The 19,681-nt window shown below is 39.0% G+C and overlaps 2 protein-coding genes and 1 pseudogene across 3 annotated transcripts in view; 1 reads left to right on the forward strand and 2 right to left on the reverse strand.

Moving 5' to 3' along the window:
• Positions 1–11,394, forward strand: part of LOC144660440 (dual 3',5'-cyclic-AMP and -GMP phosphodiesterase 11A-like) — a 28,113-nt gene extending 16,719 nt beyond the window's left edge. For both annotated transcript variants that reach the window (XM_078521059.1, XM_078521058.1), the window contains 18 exons: positions 606–773; positions 1,498–1,562; positions 1,897–1,966; positions 2,364–2,411; positions 2,869–2,953; positions 3,915–3,982; positions 4,259–4,351; positions 4,615–4,665; positions 5,181–5,327; positions 5,760–5,867; positions 6,672–6,781; positions 7,111–7,198; positions 7,590–7,690; positions 8,074–8,151; positions 8,613–8,676; positions 8,888–8,962; positions 9,280–9,363; positions 9,475–11,394. In XM_078521059.1, coding sequence (XP_078377185.1) covers positions 606–773; positions 1,498–1,562; positions 1,897–1,966; positions 2,364–2,411; positions 2,869–2,953; positions 3,915–3,982; positions 4,259–4,351; positions 4,615–4,665; positions 5,181–5,327; positions 5,760–5,867; positions 6,672–6,781; positions 7,111–7,198; positions 7,590–7,690; positions 8,074–8,151; positions 8,613–8,676; positions 8,888–8,962; positions 9,280–9,363; positions 9,475–9,612 — 1,641 coding nt within the window. In that variant the 3' untranslated portion in view covers positions 9,613–11,394. The remainder of the gene's footprint in view (positions 1–605; positions 774–1,497; positions 1,563–1,896; positions 1,967–2,363; positions 2,412–2,868; positions 2,954–3,914; positions 3,983–4,258; positions 4,352–4,614; positions 4,666–5,180; positions 5,328–5,759; positions 5,868–6,671; positions 6,782–7,110; positions 7,199–7,589; positions 7,691–8,073; positions 8,152–8,612; positions 8,677–8,887; positions 8,963–9,279; positions 9,364–9,474) is intronic.
• A 3,122-nt stretch (positions 11,395–14,516) lies between these two features.
• On the reverse strand, positions 14,517–16,053 carry LOC144661159 (neuropeptide FF receptor 2-like). The gene has a single exon (XM_078521865.1). It carries the CDS (start codon positions 15,902–15,904, stop codon positions 14,846–14,848), a length of 1,059 nt encoding a protein of 352 aa, XP_078377991.1. The 5' UTR covers positions 15,905–16,053; the 3' UTR covers positions 14,517–14,845.
• A 552-nt stretch (positions 16,054–16,605) lies between these two features.
• LOC144660414 (QRFP-like peptide receptor) lies at positions 16,606–18,870 on the reverse strand (annotated as a pseudogene).
• Positions 18,871–19,681: the final 811 nt, after the last annotated feature.

A 19,681-nucleotide genomic window follows, 5' to 3' on the forward strand; every position in this document is an offset into this window, starting at 1 on the left:
AGAGAGAAGAACCACACAGAGAGAAGGGAGGAGAAGTGCGCAAGAAGGACCGCACGCAGCGAGTGGCGCACAAGTGAAGGAGCAGAACCAACACATGTGGGGGGGAGCGGGCGGCGCCGCCCCGCACCCGAAACAGTAAGAATGCGACGCCCACAACAGAGCCCCGAGAGGGGAGGAGGAGAGGAAATCGCACAAGACAGCACACGACCCAGCCCCACTACAAGGACCGCGACGAAGGGGGAACGGCACACAAACGCGCCCACGACGGAGCGAAAGGACGAAAAGGGAGCGAGAAGAGGGGAACGGACGGGGAGAGCGGACACAGAACAGAACGACACAGCAGGACCGGCACCACCGGAGCGGGACAGAGACAGAAGACCCCTGGAGTTTTTGAGGGCTAAGCTGTCATGTATATTGGATCTCAGCAAAAATAACTGCAGCAAAGAGAAAATATATCCATACCCCTCCCACGGAAGGTTTTTACTTTCCTTGAAAAATTTTGGCTTTTGAGACCCCCCACCCCAGAGAAATTATTAATCACCTTCCATGGGGTGGGTATGGATACTGTACAATTCACTTTCAATTGTATCTAACTTTCTTTTCAGGCTTTGCTAGAACTTGTGCATGACATTTTTGAAGAACAGACTTCTCTGGATAAAGTTGTGCATAAAATCATGAGGAGAGCTTTGTCAATGCTGAAATGTGAACGATGCTCTGTTCTTCTTTTGATGCACCCAGTTCTTGGTAACAGTCTAGCAGAGGAAAGAGCACAGGTGGGCAACCATTTTGGCTTGAAATTTTGTTCATGATCAATAATTATTTTCTCCTTTAGATACAGGTTGCTATATATATTGGGACCTAAAAATTATTTGGCTTCAAAGGTTACTTTTTTTGTGAATTCATGGCTTTGAAGTTGAATTAAGCTCCATTTTCATATGTCGTTCTGGCACACTATATTCTCTACTAGTTAAGGCTCCGAAGAAATTTAAAAATGTTGCGTAAAATTTTTTCCGTCCACATTAACCTGGTTAAATTTGAAAACGATAAGCTTCTTAGGTGAGCGTTTTCAAAAATCTCTGTTTTTAGTGACCAAAAACGCCGGTTCAGTGTGGACGGTTGGCCTAACCGGGGAAAAAAGATGCGTTTTCAAATTTACCCTGGTCAGTGTGAACAGGGCCTAAGAGGATAAAAAAAGTTCCAGATTATCTGTTCAACTGTTAGCTCATCAGTGTCATTTTGATTATATCTAATGGTCTTACCTCATATGCAGGCTGCATGAACACTTGTACATGTACATGTACTTGTTTCTCCTGGATTTGTTTGTTCTCTTATTTGTTTCATTGTAAAATTTTGCTCAGTTCATAATGGTCAGCAGTCTGTTCTTCATGAAATATTGCACATTGTGTATCACCTGAAAAATGCTGTTTAGGTGACTTTCTTTCTGGTGAAAGTTGTCAACAAAGGACAGTATAAATGAGCTTGAAATCTTTTTTGTAGGATTTGAGAATAACAAAAGTATTCAACCTCCGAGTGTCAGGAAGTCGGAACACTAATAGTACAATGTAAGTCTTTTAAGTCATTTATTTCTAAGATTTTAAGCTTACATTAAATTAATGATTGTACTCTGATGATTTTATTACATATATGGGAACAAGCATATTGCATTTCTAAAGTCAGTTCAAAACGGAGGTTTTCGAAAATGCTGCGTTCTCAATCCTATCAGTGTGGATAATAAGTGAAAATGCAATGACAAAAAAGCCTCAACAAAAATGCATTCGTGTGGAAGGGGCCTCAAGTACCCGCCGTCTGTAAACCTGAGTGGATATAGGCATTAATTGAATCCAGAATCAAGCCAACAGTTATATTTTATTATAATATATATTATTTTAATTTCAGTTACAGTGAAGGAAGAGATGATGGTTCATTCATTACAAGGATAGCCAAACTAGTTGCTTCAACTGGCAAGGTAAAAAACTTCAAAGATAATATAAAAAAAACCCACCAGCACTCCTAACGTCTACTGGACTTTAATCAATGGAAAAAAGCGTTTTGATGCAAGATGGAGGGGGCATAAAGAGGGTATGATAACCACAAAACTGCACAACCCAATTAAACCAAAAATTTCCACAAACGGCTTAGTGTGGTATGCTGTAATACCGCAGGTTAAATTAAAAAAATTCGCAAAACCATACCAAAAAATAATGCAAAACTGCATTGACCCGCAAAACTTTATGCCCCCCTCAAGATCATTTATACATATTTTTGCTCTTGTTTTTGCTTTTCCCTTTCTCGGATATTTCAGTGCTTATTGCAATCACAAAATCAACCCCTAGTTGTGATTAATGCCTTCTATCCTCTTCCAGACTCTCAATGTTCCTGATGCTGCACAAGATCAAAGGTTAAAGAGAATAGTAAGTTGATTCACTGCAAAATTTGCCATTATAACAACTAGTGAAGAAGTATTGTGTGGAAGGACTGTGAAATTAAAGGGACATGGTCAGCGTTCAGACCGCGCTGACCTGGACAGTAGTTTTCACGTTTTGAAAAAAGTCCACCTTAACCCGAAATAAAAAAAAAATGCGTAGAGAACCTTCAGAAATCTGCTTCAATCATCTCAGTGTTTTTTTTCTTCTAAATTTTCCCATTTAGTGAAACACTGAGAAGATTGAAGCAGATTTCTAAAGGTTCGTTTTGAAAGAAGTCCACCGTGGACTTCTTTCAAAACGTGAAAACTAGTGTCCAGGTCAGTGCGGTAAGAATGCTGACCATGTCCCTTTGAAGGCTGAGGTCTGAGCTTGTGTACTATTTATGTGCTGCATTATTTCTTTCACTTTTTTTTTTAAACATATGATGGAATAATTTTTACAGCTTGCAATGAGCACTGACAATGGTGTTGATGCTCATCGTCCAATATTGTGTATGCCAATCAGAAACAACAAGTTTGAAATCATTGGTAAGTTATTGAACAATATTACATAGTTGGGTCTTACAATATAGTGTATTTTAGTCTGACTGATCAGCCACAAAATACAGAACCAATTGATATAAAACCCAGCCAAACGCACACAATATTTTAACGCAACCTATCCCAACATTGTTGGGACATGTTGTGAGATGTTGTGAAGCAGCTGGCCAATTAATTGCAAATGTACGCAACATTTCAACACAACATATCGCTGTGCACAACATGTTGCATGCGTTTGGCCACCCTGTTGCGGTATGTTGGATGCATGGCGCCACGGCCAATCAATATAGTGCGCATGCTCCAGCACAGCAATGTTGCACGAACGTGGCCAAACAAGGAAATCATCATGCAACATCCAAAAATGTTGCGAGATGCTGGGAGAAAATTTTACCATTTTCAAACTTGGTCCAACATCATCCAACATGTTGCAACAGGGTGGCCAAATGAATGCAACATGCTGGGTGCAATAATTTTGGGATATGTTGCGTTGAAATGTTGCATTCGTTTGGCCGGGCCTTAACAGGACAAGCACAACAATGTACATTGTTTCTATTTTTCTTTTATTCTTATTCTTTCTTTAAAAAAAAACTACAAATACAATACAATACAATACAATAAAAAGAAAGGTGCCATAAGGATGGTGAGCAAAAGATATACAGCTGGAGATACAATCCCCATACATGGCAGACTACCTTAGAAAAAAAAAAATCACTCCCTCCCCCTCCCCCTCCTACCCCAGTCCAAATGTACAAGGTGGAGGTCTTAAAAGATAACATAAGGTACAGTGTAAATTTCTGTTGAATGTTGATGACCTGAGGGAACCTTGCAATAATGTCAGAATACCTCATTATAATTATGACCAGATTTTGGTGGCCTTTTGGTAGTCTAATTAATGGTAATCCATTACATTAATTACCAGTACATTGATTCTTTATCCTTTTTGTTGCAGGAGTGGCTCAGTTAATCAGCAAACTCAATAACAAACCATTTGATGAGAGTGATGAAACACTTTTTGAGGTATGAACACAATATAATTATGTAAACGCTATGGTTCCAAGTGATAAATGTTTTATATTCGTTCATTCGTTCTGTTCATCCCATTGCCATGTATGATGATGGGATGTGAAATAACAACAGAACACTAGCATGATTGAAACCTTTTTTTATGTTAAGTATAGCCTTGACGTCTCCTGAGGAAATGGGAGGTGTCTTACAGGCTAAGAAAATAGCGATTTAGTTAACTAAGTTGGTCAGGAGACCCGCAGTTAATGGCATTCTTTTTTATCTTTTCAGGCATTTGCCATTTTCTGTGGTCTTGGTATCCACAACACCATGATTTATGACCAAATGGCAAAAGCAAAAGCCAAGCAACAAGTAGCAATTGAAGTAAGTAATACAACTATCAGTTAGTGAAAAATGATCTTAGCAGTTGTTTACAATGTTAAGCGAAAAAAAAAATCATGGCTTCAACATGGTTTTGACCTGTAACCCGCAAGTTAATACAAGGTGAACAATATTTTCCTGAAAAGCCAGGGAAAGTAGTGAAATTTCAGCAAAAAATACTGGTACTCTGTAGAATTGTATGTAACCTGCTGTACACTCGACAAAGTTGTACTACCATTTTATAATTTGTCTGTTGTTTTTTCAAGGTGCTGTCATATCATGCTGCTGCCAGGAGAGGAGAAATTGAGAGACTGAAGGTTAGCAAAACTATGAACTCAGTCACTAGGCCATTTCTTTCAATTGGTCATTTGACTTTTCTAAAAAACAAGTAGCAGAACGTGTTGGAGACATAAGAATTTCAGAAATGGAAAGAGCGTATTTGAGTTGGTGCGCAAATTTTATGACCACTTCCTCAAGAGGCTAATGTTTTAATGTTTTATGAAAGTTTAAATATTCCAATAACTGCGTAAATTTACATGAAAGAGACTTCTCAATGCAAATCCTTGCAATGTTTTTAAATTTTCCAACTGCGACAAAATCTCAGTCTCCGCATGGGAATCGGATACGTTGTAGATGCCTGTTCTAGCTAATTTTCTCGCTTGCTTTCTATTTCTAAAGAACAGGGGATAATTGACATAATTAATTATCATTGGCCTGGTGTACCACAATATTTTCAAAACTAACAATGAAAGAAATATGTGACAATCAGTAAGGTATAAGCATTGTAAGGAATTTTTTGGCTGATATATTATTCACCTTGTATCCTGTCCAGAACACACCTGTTCCCAAAGCTGAAGAATTCAAGGTGGATAGTTTTAAGTTTGACGACTTCTCACTGGAGCCAGACCAGATGCTTCAAGCTTCACTTAGGATGTTTATTGACTGTGGCTTCATTGACGAATTTCACATTGACTATGAGGTACAGCACGTAACGTTTCTCCCAGTAAAAAAAAAAACCGTTTTGTTGTAATAGCCTGTGACTGCGACGTCCCACTTCAGACACCAGTTTCTGAACTGCCGAGAGAGACGTAAGCGAAAAGACGGGCAATTACATACTGATGACGTGCATACGTGTTTGTCGTGATGTGTAGATTCTCATTATTTCAGGAGTGACGCATCGACGGATTTCTCGCAGCCACGCCCCCCCCGGGGGGGGGAGGGGGGAAGGAACACCAATGAAACAAATGACGATGCTCTCGGAATGAAACCCCCGAGGAGACCCAGGGGCCCAAGCAGTGGCCCCAAGAGAGACAAATGAAAAAAAAGTGATTCATATTCCCGTGTGCACCCTAAACGAGACTGACAGCTATTGGCGTAATATCAGCATCTTGACTTATTTCTCTCTTTTCAGATTCTGTGTAGGTGGCTTTTAACAGTGCGGAAGAATTATAGGAATGTCATCTACCATAACTGGAAACACGCCTTCAATGTGGCACAATCAATGTTTTGTATGCTCACGGTACGTACTCCTTCACAGTATGATTTACCTTGCCTGGACAGAAGAACCTCTGTCGCTTTGCTTCCCTTCCTGAAACGCAACTACAAAACAGTTATACAGAAGAACTTCTTGTCGCTTTGTTTTCTTCCCTTCCTGAAACGCAACTACAAAACAGTTATACTGAAGAACTTCTTGTCGCTTTGTTTTCTTCCCTTCCTGAAACGCAACTACAATGATATTAGATGCTTCGTCCAGAAAACGCTGTATGTACAGTAGAACCCCAGTGAAACGTAACTAATAGAAAATCTGTTGGAACAGGATCCGGAAGGAACATATGACGAACCCATAACGAAGTGCCAGCCCGGCCAAAGTACAAACAGAAAAAGAGGGACAGAACCCCGATACAGTGGAACCCCAAAGTGACAAAACCCTTATAACAAAGTCCCAGTACAACGAACGATATTCTTCAGTCCGGCCAAAGCTACTAACAAAAAAGTTATTTGGGCCAGAACCCCGGCATGAAGATCTTCCGTTGTAACGAACACTTTCTCCCTGTCCCTTGGCACTTCGGTATGATTGGGGTTTCACTGTATTGGCTTATCAGTGGCTGCCGTCCTCATATTTTTGCTGTGATAGGAAGAGTTCATAAGTAGCTCAACTCACAGGTAATTCAACAATGATGGATTGATAACTGTAGAAAAGTACTCAACAAATGACTGGGATGTGAGAATGACTGACAGTGAAGAGGGTGGAAACGGGTTGCATATCATTAATACGAACAAACTTGAAACGTAGTGAATGACATGTGTATATTCTTTTCAACAGACTGGGGGTATGAATAAGTTTATAAGCAATCTGGAGTGCCTTGGCTTGATTGTTGGCTGTTTGTGTCATGACCTGGACCATAGAGGGACAAACAACGCTTTTCAGACCAAGTAAGTTGTTTGTGTTTAAAATGGTCAAAAATGTCCATTGAATTTTATAATAAAGCGACCAAACGCTAGTGAACCAAGTTCGGTCTTTTAAGACATATGTTCACCGTAAAGACGAAATGAAAAGAAAACGAAGTTTGAAACGGCCATACTTATTTTTAGCATTGCAATATTTGGGGTGGGGGGAGGAAGGTACCTCGTTTTGTCTCGTGATCGCCCCGCCTCCAGGCTTCAGTGGTCTTCAGTTATTTCAACCCCTTTTCCAGGGCCATTCTTCACCTGGCCTTGAAGTCTAGGATAGTAATAACTGTTCTCTGCTTTGCTGTTGTCAGGACGGACTCGCCATTAGCCAAGCTTTACACCACCTCCACTCTAGAGCACCATCACTTCAACCATGCTGTGATTATTCTCAGCACAGAGGTGAGTGACTCACGAGCAATATACGTGTTACACAACAAATACAGCGAACAATCTGACCTAGTTAGGAGTGGTCCAGTCCTGAACTCTCCCTTCCCCACCCTGTATAGGGGTTGAACCCGGGCGGGAGTCCTATGCATATACCGGCCTTTTTGGTGTCATTCCTACCTCAGAAAACTTTTATTTTGAAGGTTTCAAAAATCCATCAACTTCGACTCCTCGTAAAAAAAAGAACGTTTTAAAATAGATTGACCCACCCTCTCGACACCTGTTTTTGTTTAGAACGTGTATCGATGAGCTACGTACGTTTACCAAATGCCTAAAATAATTGAAGTTACTTCCAGATTGACGAAGACGGTATTAATGCCACTGTTACATTCATTTTCTTTGAAAGGGCCATAACATTTTCCAGAAACTGAACGCAGATGAGTACAGACAAGTTATTAGTTACATAAAACACTCCATTCTCTCGACGGATTTAGCTGTGAATTTCAGGTGAGTATTTGTCGACAACAGCCTGAAAAAAGGTACCACTTTCAGGCGGAGCTTCCCCCTATAGTCCACTTTCGGGAGTACCCCCAAACCCCCTGCCTCTAACCCGGGAACGCAGATTGTTTAACACCTGTTGTTCCACCCCGCCAATTTTTCGGTTAACAGACCACATGCAACTCATTCTATTTTAGAAACCGTTTTATTCAAATCCGCGTAAACTTGCTAAAGAGCTTCACTGATAAGAACTTAAATTAGAAACTTTTCCATTGCATTACAATCAGCATTTACTAATTGGCATACTTTTTTGGACTACTAGCAATACTTGCTGTGATTGTCCAGTTTATTGTGTGTAACTGATGCATCGCGTTTTTTCTTCTCTTCTCCAGGCAGCGATCAACGTTCTTTCCTTTGGTTGAAAGAGGAGAACTTGACACTAGAATCATGGACCACAGAGACATGCTCAAGTAAGATTCATTCGCATGAATGCTTCTGTTTAGTTATACTGTACTGGAATTTGCTTATTTCTGCTACACATGTGCGCGATTATCGCCAGCATTTATGAGCCATCATACGCGAATTAAGGTTTCTTTTTTCTGTTTAAAGGGACTGCGTCACGGATTTTAGCTAAATTTAGGCACGGAAAATGACCTCTTAAATTAGTGAAGGGACGTTTTAATAACCACTAAATACAAAAGAAGGTACGGATGGCAAAAAGCGACGAAGATCAAAACGGATTGCGATATGGATTTTTGAAATATTGTTGGGCTGAGCAGTTTTCAAAGTTAATCTTGTTAGCTTGTAACTTTACATTATAACGCCCGGGAGACACATTTGGTTGCAGTGAAGCTATGGTTTTGTCATAAAATAAATTTAACTCAGGGGTGCCACATTCCCTTTAAGTGTAACAAAAACTGTTCATTGTTAGGGCGATGATGATGACTGCCTGTGACCTCAACGGAACTACAAAGCCATGGGAGATACAGAAAGAGGTAAGCTGTTGTTCTCATGTTCTTAGTAAGACAAGGTAGTCGAAGACATTTATTTGGTGATGTTGGTAACATGACTGAAACTGAGAACACCTAGAGCTCGGTGAATTATCCGGGTATGCGGTACCAAAATGTTATTGTTTTCTCAAAATGCATCGAAGGACCTCACCTTTAATTGTAAGACCAATGTTTAATTGAAGTATTGTTTTCTCAGGTTGTCCATCTGGTGACAAGCGAGTTCTTCCAACAAGGAGATCTCGAGCGAACCACGCTAAATGTGGAGCCGTCGGTGGGTAAAATTGGTTCAATTCTGTTTGGTTCAGTTTTCATAGTCACTCAACTAGATATTTTCTGACAGATGAGTGCTCTCTGTTGCTAATCGAAGTAGAAGTCGAAAATTAGCGTGATAAACCCGTTCGTCCGTTCGTTCGTTCGTTCGTTCGTTCGTCGTCCGTTCGTTCGTTCGTTCGTTCGTTCGTTCGTTCGTTCGCTGGCTCGTTCGTAGTCCTGTTTGCATCTAGTCAGACTTTCAAATAGCGTTAGACAACCCCCAGTAAACAATACCTAAAGTTTTGAATTAACCGTAATGCGACATCTGTGTTGTAGGCTCTTATGGACAGACAGAAGATTGACGAACTACCTGCACTCCAAGTACAGTTCTTTGAAACAACAGGAATTCCCGTATTCAAGGTGAATATTTATTCTTTAAACTGCAATGCTGTTATATATGTTATTTATGTTATATGTTTTGTCTGTTTACTGTTTACTGAATGTTAAAACGCTTAAAAATGGCTCTTTTAGGCCTTGGCTACGTTCAACCCAAATATACGCCCTCTCCTCGACGGCGCAGAATCCAATAAAAACCGCTGGGCTGTGCTGGAGAAGGAACGGCAGGCGCGGCAAAAGGACGAAGAGGACAAACAACAGCTGGTCACGTGACACTGATAGTGCTTGCATTGTGTCTCAATCGTCTTCGTGACCGCTCCGAAATATGGTCGGGAACAATCGGTACTCAATCGGAAATCAATCGGCTCGTCTTCAAAAGCTACGAACTGCTTCGAGGTTGTAGTAGGGAATCAGCCACTGTGAATTGGAAATACACAGTACAGTGGCTTCGTCCAATCATTTTCAATTGTAAGATGCTGATTACCAGTTGCCTCCTAGTATACATGACCTTATAAGGGCGAGGGAACTCAACGGTCATCTGGGAATTATTGCAACGTAAGAGGGGACCATATTTTATATTTATCTTCAAGAGGGGAAATACTTAGTCGCAGTATTGTATTTTTTCTACGAAAATTCATTATCAATAAACGAATTGATTAGGTAGACAATAGAAAAATTGAATTATTTCTTACCAAGCCTGTGTTTCGAAAGTCTAACTCAGGTATCTCGAGCTTTCGCTTCCTCGAACAATTTTTCTCTTTCAACTTAAGAGTTCGAGATATTAAATGCTATTTCTCGGCGTTTTTTCTATTTTTAGCGAAAGATTAATTACGACACTGGCGTTGTTGTTATTTTCGGATAGAAATTGCCAATAGCCAATGTAGTTGAACATTTCTAATGCTGACATGCTTAATGGCAATGTAAATCTTAGGCTCCTGACTCGTCCCCAGTCGTCTTCATATAGCGCGCGGCAAAAGGAGAAGCACGCGCTCCCTTTCTCGGTATCCATCTCTCCCTGCGCTGTACCGCGCGCTATATGAAGACGACTGGGGACGAGTCAGCTTAGGCTCTATTTAATTTCGCTCTTAGCGTAACGCGTCTTGTTATCTTAGAACAAGGAATGGATGGCGAGAAAGAGCTGGGGTATGGACAATAACCCGCAAAAAAACTAAAGTGAAGATTTATTTTACAAGGAAGGCTTGCGCTACTTCTGTTAACTAACACTTTCATCCATCAGCAACAGGTGTTATTGTCATATTTATCATCAGAAAAAAGTAAAAAACTCCATTTGATGGCAAAAGGTCTCGTCGGCAATGCGTAGCATCAGGTTGGCTAGCGTAACAAGAGTATCTTTGGGAAAACCTATTTTATTACACTTGCAAATATCAACTTTGGAATTTTTTTATATGTTGACGTTAGGGTGTAGTGCAGTGTAGCAGCATATGAATCAATGAAATCCTCCTCCCTCAGTTAGTTACCTAGGCGCTTCTTTTAATTGCAGATTGTGTCTTTAAATGTTATTCAAACATTTCGTGTGTTTACCGAAGTGCAAGTAATCAACACTGCGATTTCCGAAGCTCGTGTTATGTATACTACAGTTTGGAAATTCCAAGTTTTATAAAATACTCTTTCGAAAAATGGCGCACGATTTAAATACAGGTCATTTGGGCGCCATTTTACGAGTGAGTCCAACTACCCCCCTCAAAAATAAAAACCCGCATAATATTTCGTTAATCTTGCACGTTGCTATGGTAACCACGAAATTGCTGAAACTAAGGTATTAGTGAACAATGAACTTTTGATATTTGTTCGATAACAATTATGGTTCGTGTGTAACTCAAGCGCTTTAACTTCGTGATCATCCTGGTGGTAAATTCCCGGGGGAGAAATAGTAGACTATAACAAGATTGAAAGAATGACAATAATTTTTTTTGATTAGTCCGATCATAATATTTTACAATATTGTAAATACGACATACCAAAGTAGCGCTATTGTATTTATTGTTGCTCATACATCATCCCTCAACAAGGAAATAAAGTCACGATCGAACTCTGCCCAAGATGCGTCAATTTGAAATTAGGAATTGATATCATGTGTTGTCAGAAATTGCCAGACTCTACTGTCATTTGCGCATTTCACAAAATCAATGCTATTAAATCCTTGATTTAGTGAAGAAACATGCTATTTAAATATTTAATACTACTAATAATATCATCATCGTCATCATCATCTAGTTCGACATTATGCAAACTTAGGACAAACAAGAAGCTAGATGAAGCTTAAAACCGAGCGGTTTATGTCTAACCACTTGTTTTGGCTTGAAAGGAAAGCTTGCAGTAACTAATAATTGTAGTTACTGAAAAGATTTGATGGATTATTAAGCATCCCTCGAATATTTTTCGTGCGCGCGATTGATCTAATCACGTCACGTGATACAGCCAAAACTAGGAAATAACCCTAACCCCAATTGATATTCCCCAGTTATCAAACTGCGATTCGCACGTTTAGTTTTCATCCAAAGTAAACTCCTAAAGTGAATAGAACTAAACATTTTGAACAGACTATCAATATTTTAAACGCCGACAGAGTTTCTTTGACGTTGCAAGCTTCGAGAAAAGGTCTCGCGAAATGAGCGGCCTTATGTAAAAATATTTGAAGGAAAAATCCTCCATTTGCCTTTAAAAATATGCACTGGTATTTGTCCATGGACATGATCTGTTCCTTGGAGATTAGTTTTCCTCGATCTTCACTCTCGGAAAACTGTTCGCTTCTCGCAACAGATAATGTCCGCGGTCAAATATCAGTGCATATTTTCGTATTTTGGCGCCAAACGAAGTTGTTGCTTATAAAAGTCGAGCTTCTAGGCCAATCAAAATGTCAGACGCTTACTTTCACCTCTAAAACTCGGGCTCTCGCGAGACTGTGTCGGCTCACAGTTACGAATACCTGTATTTACTCGAATAAGCGCCGCATTGGGAAAAAGAATAGTGCCGCAGACCGGCGGCGCATCGAGGAATTCCGTTAAACTAAAAAAAAACAGCACTACAGAGCAATTTAAAGCAAACTAAGACATTTCTCCCAAAAACGATGATTTGCAGTTCAGAGGATGTTTACCGCTCGCCCATTAGTTTTCTATCCAGCAGTAACAATATGTGGTGTAAATGTTGTGAAGGCCACGAACTTTGCTAGGACAGCAGCGCTACTTCTCTCAGCAAGAGACGAATACTGACAATCAAAAGACGCTATTTTTAATCACTGTTAAAGATTACATTCTTGAGGCGTCCAATTTTAATTAAGCGCCGCCCCGAATAAGCGCCGCACTTGAAAGGCGAAAAATTTAATAAGCGCCGCGGCGCTTATTCGAGTAAATACGGTATGATCATGGCATATCCCCAAAATGTTTTTTGACGCCTTTTACAGGTATGGTAACTTTTGGGTGAACCTGATTAATCAAAACAGAAGATTAACAGCGCATTGCATTAGCGTTATGTAGGGCTTAAAGGTATTAACCCAGTAAACCGGACGTAGACGGTAGACACCCTTGAAGGAATACGGTAATTAACCTCGAGGCACGCACATGGCGAAGAAACATTTGAAGAAGCAAACCTATTAGCCTACCAGCAGTCTCTCCTTCTTTTGATCCATTGAGCGTGAAGCGAAGAAAAGCTCGCGAGTGGTAAAATGGCCCAGCAATTTCTCACGGTCGTTTTTTACTCTAGCGTTTGACGGACTACAGTATTTCAAAGGAAGTTCAAATATACGTTTCACCATTTTATCGTTTAATTTGAGTGCTACACAGCAAATGGTTTTGTTAAGTAAAAATTGGGAGAGCTCGTCGTCTGAACGCCTATCGGGGCTCGTACTTTTCAGACTTTTACTTTCTTATTCTTCCGTGACCTCTGGATGCAAAAACAACCCTGTAGCATTTCATGTACGTTTTAGTTGCTTTCAGACATGCAGTTCTAGATGGAGTTGAGTTTTGGGGAAAAAATAACAATGGTTTCTTGCTGTTAAACATCGTAAACACGAATTAAAAAGGAATACAGCTGGAGACAGCAACGGAAGGCACGGCAAGATTAGGCAGAAGAAAATACAGATATAAGGTGTCTTGCTGTTGAATATTGTGAAGGAGCTTATGCAGCCCATTTGGAGGCAACGGCAGGGCCGCGTTAGCCTTTTTGAGGCAAACCGAGGCATTTGCCTTAGTCAGAGATCAGTTTAATTATTTTATAAAAGAACACTGTATGATTAAATTGTGCTCCTTTTAAAATAAAAGTTGTTTTCCTGCGAATGCACACGGATATCCGCTTTCACGCAGTGTGAAACAAGGGGCGGAAATTTGTCTGCGTTCGTAGGCTAAACGTCTTGCTGATCCACAATTATTTACAAAAACAAGGAAACTGGCGATCAATTAATGATCTCGTTTACTTTGCCTGTAGCATTACTTCCTGTCACTGACTCTTTTTAAGTGCTGTTTAATTGTTTAAACCTTTTTATGCTAGCTTTGTTGTCGCTAAATTCATCAATACCATTTTCAAAACACGCGAATTCAATTATGTTTCTCAGTAGGCCTGAATTTTAGACTCGGCTGGTTTCATGGGTATATACTCCCGCCTCAAAATCGGTCACGCAATTTTCGCTCATTTACCGATTTCATTTTGAAGAAATAAAAAAGCTTGAAGTTTAGACACTATAAGCTAAGATGACTGAATTTGATTTTACTTGAGTGTACTCCAAAAACTATAGACTAAACAATTTAAGTGTGACAGCATATGAAAAATACAGATATGTATTGCTGCACTAATTAACGTCCACCATACAAGAAGAAAACAAAGTTTTTTTTAACCAATTTAATTTGTTTTTACCTTATCGTAAAAGTTGGGAGCGTTCTCTGGCTAAAAACGTTTGTTTAAAAACATAAACTTTCGGCTGCCAAACTGCAGCCTTTAACGAATGACTTTTTGGCAGAAGAAAGCTTATATTTTGTAACAATTTTTTTTAGCCAGAGAACGCTCCCAACTTTTTCAATATGATAAATCCTAGTAACTCATCCATTTTTAATTGTTTTTACCCTGTCAAAAACCTGGAAATTGTGATGTATTTGTTATCGTGCAATTTCAGAGATGGAAGTCGCATTTTCAAAAAACAATCTCTCGAACAAAACACAGTATATCCGGGGTGGATTTTTGCCTTGAAATATGCCTTTGTCTTGGAAAAATGCAGCTATGCACGCCGATTGATGATTTTATTGCCCCTTAATTTAGAGCTTTTTTTATTATACCACATCTGACCAATCAGAGCGCGCGTAGACTCTTATCTTGCCCTCCCCAGAAAAAATATCAGAATCTTGAACCCTTTGAGAACCTCAAATTATTAATTCACAACTCGTGGGCAGAAAGTAAATATGTCAAATGCAAGCAGTCACATTTATGACCATTTATTGTTGTTTGTCAGCAAATCATTGTATTGATAAAAACCTACTCACATTGAAAGCTACATATTATATTACATTGCATTCATTTCGATGTCATTATCATTTATCTCCCCTTCGCGAGGGAAACATTCTTTGCTCTTTTTAAAAATATCTCGCAGGCCCTGTCGATATCTGTCATTCAGAAGAAAATAAATGCACGGGTTGAGTGACGCGTTGGAGTAAAATATGAACTTGGCTGCAAAACTCAAATGATCCATACCACAAGGGATTTTTTTATACCATACAAAGAAGAATAAAAAACCCAAGATATCTAGCGGTAATACGGAAATGACAAACAAAAGGATGATCGCTAGAATGTTTTTGACGATTTTAATGTTCTCTTTTCGCCGGCTTTTGAGCAATGAAGACGACGATTTTTGCCAAATAGGCTTCTTTCTTTTTAAATCCCTCAATATGAGTGAATAAAGCACGGTTATAACTGCTAGAGGAATAGCGATCAAAACAATGGAGAGTATAATAAAGTTGATTCTCAGCGCCCGTAGGGTGTCAAATGCCGGCTCAAAGCTGAAGAAACAAATACTTATCTCATCCACTCGCTGATGACGCGCCATGTAGAAATAAATCCCGTGTAGACCCATCGATGTTAACCATATGAGTGCAATAACAAATTTTCGTCGTTTTGGAGTTATTATAGGGTCGCGAAAGGGCAAAACAACTCCAGTGTACCTATCCAATGTGATAGCAACAATACTTTGTATCGAGACAGCGGTTGAGATCTCTTGGAAGAAGTAAACAAATTTACAAAGGACTGCACCGGCTGGACCATGGATCAACCATCCCTGGTAGCCGATGAAGATTTGTGTCAGTTCCCGTGGCACGGCAAATGAAGAAAGCAATAAATCCGACACTGCCATGTTTGCTATTAAGTAGTTGGTCGTAGTTCGCATGTGCTTGTTTTTCACAACGATGGCGATGACCGCCGCGTTTCCAAGAAGTGAAAGCAACATTAAGACAATGCAGCATGTTACCTTGATGGCCTTAATATGGATAGCATCATCTTTAGTGAAAGGAATGCATTCATCTTTAGTTAAGTTTAACAGTGTTAAGTCTTCTAACGCCGACCCGTTCATACCGTGTGCCTCATCCGAGAGAATTGAATGATATAATAATATAATAGTAATTGACTGGGCAGAGTCTAATTCGGTGTGTAATTATGCCCGGCCGATTTTAATTCGCCCATACAATATACATGTTAAAATAAGACCCGCTGATACCCAATCAGATTCAACCTGACTGAGAATTTTGTTACAATTTTAAAGAACACTGAAATCAACATGTTTTAGATATCGCATGACTATTTCTTTAACTAAAATCCTTTTTTCTTTATAAATCACAGTTTCCCCTAAAAGTGCCGCTTATAAATGTTTCAAATTTCTGAAATCCTTTACTCAGTCAAGATTAAAGTTGAGACATTCTCTAAAAAGTTGAGCTTTGCATGTTGCGCGTATAAAGACAGTTTAATAACTGTTATTCATCCAGCTTGCTCGTAATTTGGTTCACCATTGCTCTTTTCATAACATTTTCTTTCAAAAGTCTTCAACGTTTTTGCTTTATATTCTTACAAACCGGAAGTGACGTTGGATTTTTGCGTTTGACCGCTGCAAAGGTTACAGATAATACCACAAAAAGTAATAAATTAAAAAATACCTTTTATATCTCATTCTCATTACGTCTAATTTAAATGGAGAAAGTTCACTTTTATAAGAACTTTAAGTCGTGCACTCTGTCAAAGAGAGCCAAGGCTTTCCATTATTCAATAACTCTTAAAAAAAAAGAAAAGTTTTTAAAAATATACGGTGATTAACTTCGGCTTGTAAAAGGACAACTAAGTGCATAGCTTTTATACCCTTAGAATTTTATTATGAAGTGGATGGATTAAAATCAAGCCAGAGACAAGATGATTTTAGTTTTTAATAATTTTTTCTTTCTCTTTTTAGAAAATTGCGTCACTAGATTTAATTACAGCAGGGTTTTTTCACTAATTTAATTTGTTCTTACCATATATCTAATTATAAAAGCTAGGAATAAAGATATCTTTTTTGCGCCATTTCAAAATGCCGCGACGGCAACAGTCAAAAACGCGTTATCTCGCCAACAAAGCAGACTATTAAAAATGTCTCGTATGTTTTTAATAGAAAATTTTAATAACACCATATTTGACCAATCAAAGTACGCTTTAAACCTTATCTTACACTCTCCAGAAAAAAAAAAAACAATAATCTTAACCATGCACTTTTTGAAGAAACTCAATTATCCAAAAGTCAAAACATATGGCAGGACATGACCCAAAAGAAACCATAAAATTCCAATCTGTCAAAACTGGGCAAAATTATTTACGCTACTTTATATTAGCTACATAAAAGCTACAATATATCACAATGTCTTCATTTCTGTGTCATTTGTGTCTCGGTCGCGAGAGAAACATTCATTGCTCTTTTTAAAAATATTTCGCAGACCCTGTCGATATCTGTCATTTAGAAGAAAATAAACGCACGGGTTAAGTGACGCGTTGGAGTAAAATATGAATTTGGCTGCGAAACTCAAGTGGTCCATTCCACAAGGAATTTTTTTATACCACGCAAACAGAAATAAAAAACCTAGGATATCTATTGGTAATATGCAAATAACAAATAAAAATATGATTGCGAGAATTTTTCTAATGATTTTAGTGTTCTCTTTTTGCCGGATTTTCATCAGCGAAAACGACGACTTTTTCCAAAAGGTTTTCTCTTTCCTCAAAGCTCTGAATATAAGTGAATATAAAACTGTTATGATTGTCAAAGGAATTGCAATCAAAAAAACTGAAATTATTGTAAAGTTAGTTCTCGACGCGCGTAGGTTATCGAACGCCGGCTCGAAGCTGAAGAAACAAATACTGATTCCATTAACTCGTTCAGTACGCGCCATGTAGAAATAAATCCCGTGCAGACCCATCGATATTAACCATATGAGTGCAATAACAATTTTTCGTCGCTTCAGAAGTTATGATAGGCTCGCGAAAGGGCGAAACAACTCCAGTGTACCTATCCAATGTGATGGCAACAATACTTTGTATAGAAACCGCGGTTGAGATGTCTTGGCAGAAGTGAACAAATTTACAAAGGACTGCACCAGCTGGGCCATGGATCAACCATCCTTGGTAGCCGATGAAGATTTGCGTCAGTTCTCGCGGCACGGCAAATGAAGAAAGCAATAAATCCGACACAGCCATGTTTGCGATTAGGTAGTTGGTCGTGGTTCGCATGTGCTTGTTTTTCACAACGATGGCGATGACCGCCGCGTTTCCAAGAAGTGAAAGCAACATTATGACAGTGTAACATGTTACTTTGATAGCCTTTGTAGAGATAGGATCTTCCTTGGTGAAAGGAATACATTCGCCTCCGGCTGAATTTAGCAGTGTTGAATTTTCTAGCGATCCGTTCATCACGTTTGTTAACTACCGAAGTCTGACTTGGAGTAAATGACCCCTGAATTTACAGTGATCGCAATAGAGTAAATAAGTTTGTTTACGCCCGGGGGTTACTCCTCAGCGGGGATTATAATTAATGGTGGGGGTGTGAGTTCCGGTGATATTTTTGGGCGGCGTCTAAAATCTGTGCTCTGCGATATTTCGATCTGATATTTTAAAATTTTTACCCAGTCTCAGGCCACAAGTATTATTTGATCTCGTCGATCAGTTATCGAGTCGTTTGAGGACCTGATTATTGCTTTTTAGTATATTGGCCTTGTATAAAAAATCTCTAACCCCATTTCTGTCCGTGATTAAAAACAGCTGAAAGATCGCACTCTTTTGGGGCTACATATACCGCGTATAACCTATACTGGGCCGGGTCGTTTGAAAGCCTGATCGAGAGTTCAATTTCTCTTATATAAAAGTGTTTATTTTGCTTAAGATTTGTTCAGTTTGAGATTAGTCGACGTCTAAACCTGGAGGACAGAAAATATTAACAGAAAACCTCACTGAAAAGTTAACAATACTAAAATAAAAATTCATGCTAATCCTGCATTAGCTTAATCGTGCTTTGAACAACCTGAACCCCTGGAGTACTTTCTCCCCCTTGCCTAAAAGGGGCTACGTAACCCGTCAATTAGGTTGGATAAATTTTGAATTTAGAAGCTCAAGAACAATAATACCGAGCAGAATGCGAGAAGAAAAACTACATTCTGCTCGAGCAGAATCACTAGCAGATAAATATGCCAGAGACGAATATTTATTACCTGCAGAGTAGACATATTTATGAGCACTGCCGGAACGCAGGACGTATTGAATTGACGAGCAATATCTCAAGCCTACTCGTAGGCAATGGTGTTTTTTATGATAGTTTCAGTCCTTCTGGAAATAAAATTAATAACTTTAACATGACAAAAATAAAATTAATGACTCTCTTATGTTTCTTATAAATTGTGAGAAGCAACTGTGGCATGTGTCAGAAACCTAGCCGGCTGAATTCGGAGCTAAATGAAATTGCTATAAAAATACGTCAATAACGGCAGATACGTTTGTAGAATTTGTCACGGTGGTCGAGTCTAGGTATAGGTATAGGTCTTTTATTTAAAGTCGTTGACGTTGGGAGTGGTTGCCCAATCTCTCGAGCCAGGGGCTCATGTTAAAAACGCACGACTATTTACAATAAAACTACTTACGTTACTATTACATTAATATCATTAAAAACAGAATTTAAAACGATGCTAAGAAAAATATAGAATTAAAATATGAAACCAACTAATCCTAATCCTATAAACACTAATCCTATAAACCTATAAACACTCGTACAATCTTCTTTTATACTACAGTATTTGAATGGTTATTTTTAAAAGCAGCTTTTCTTCTTTTCCTTTTCTATTTT

The sequence above is a fragment of the Oculina patagonica genome, chromosome 7 (assembly GCF_052425735.1).
Source record: "Oculina patagonica isolate OP01 chromosome 7, crgOcupat, whole genome shotgun sequence".
NCBI lineage: Eukaryota > Metazoa > Cnidaria > Anthozoa > Scleractinia > Oculinidae > Oculina > Oculina patagonica.

Coding starts and splice junctions, on each gene's coding strand:
- LOC144661159 (XM_078521865.1), bottom strand. CDS start 15,904: ATGAACGGGTCGGCGTTAGAAGACTTAACACTGTTAAACTTAACTAAA.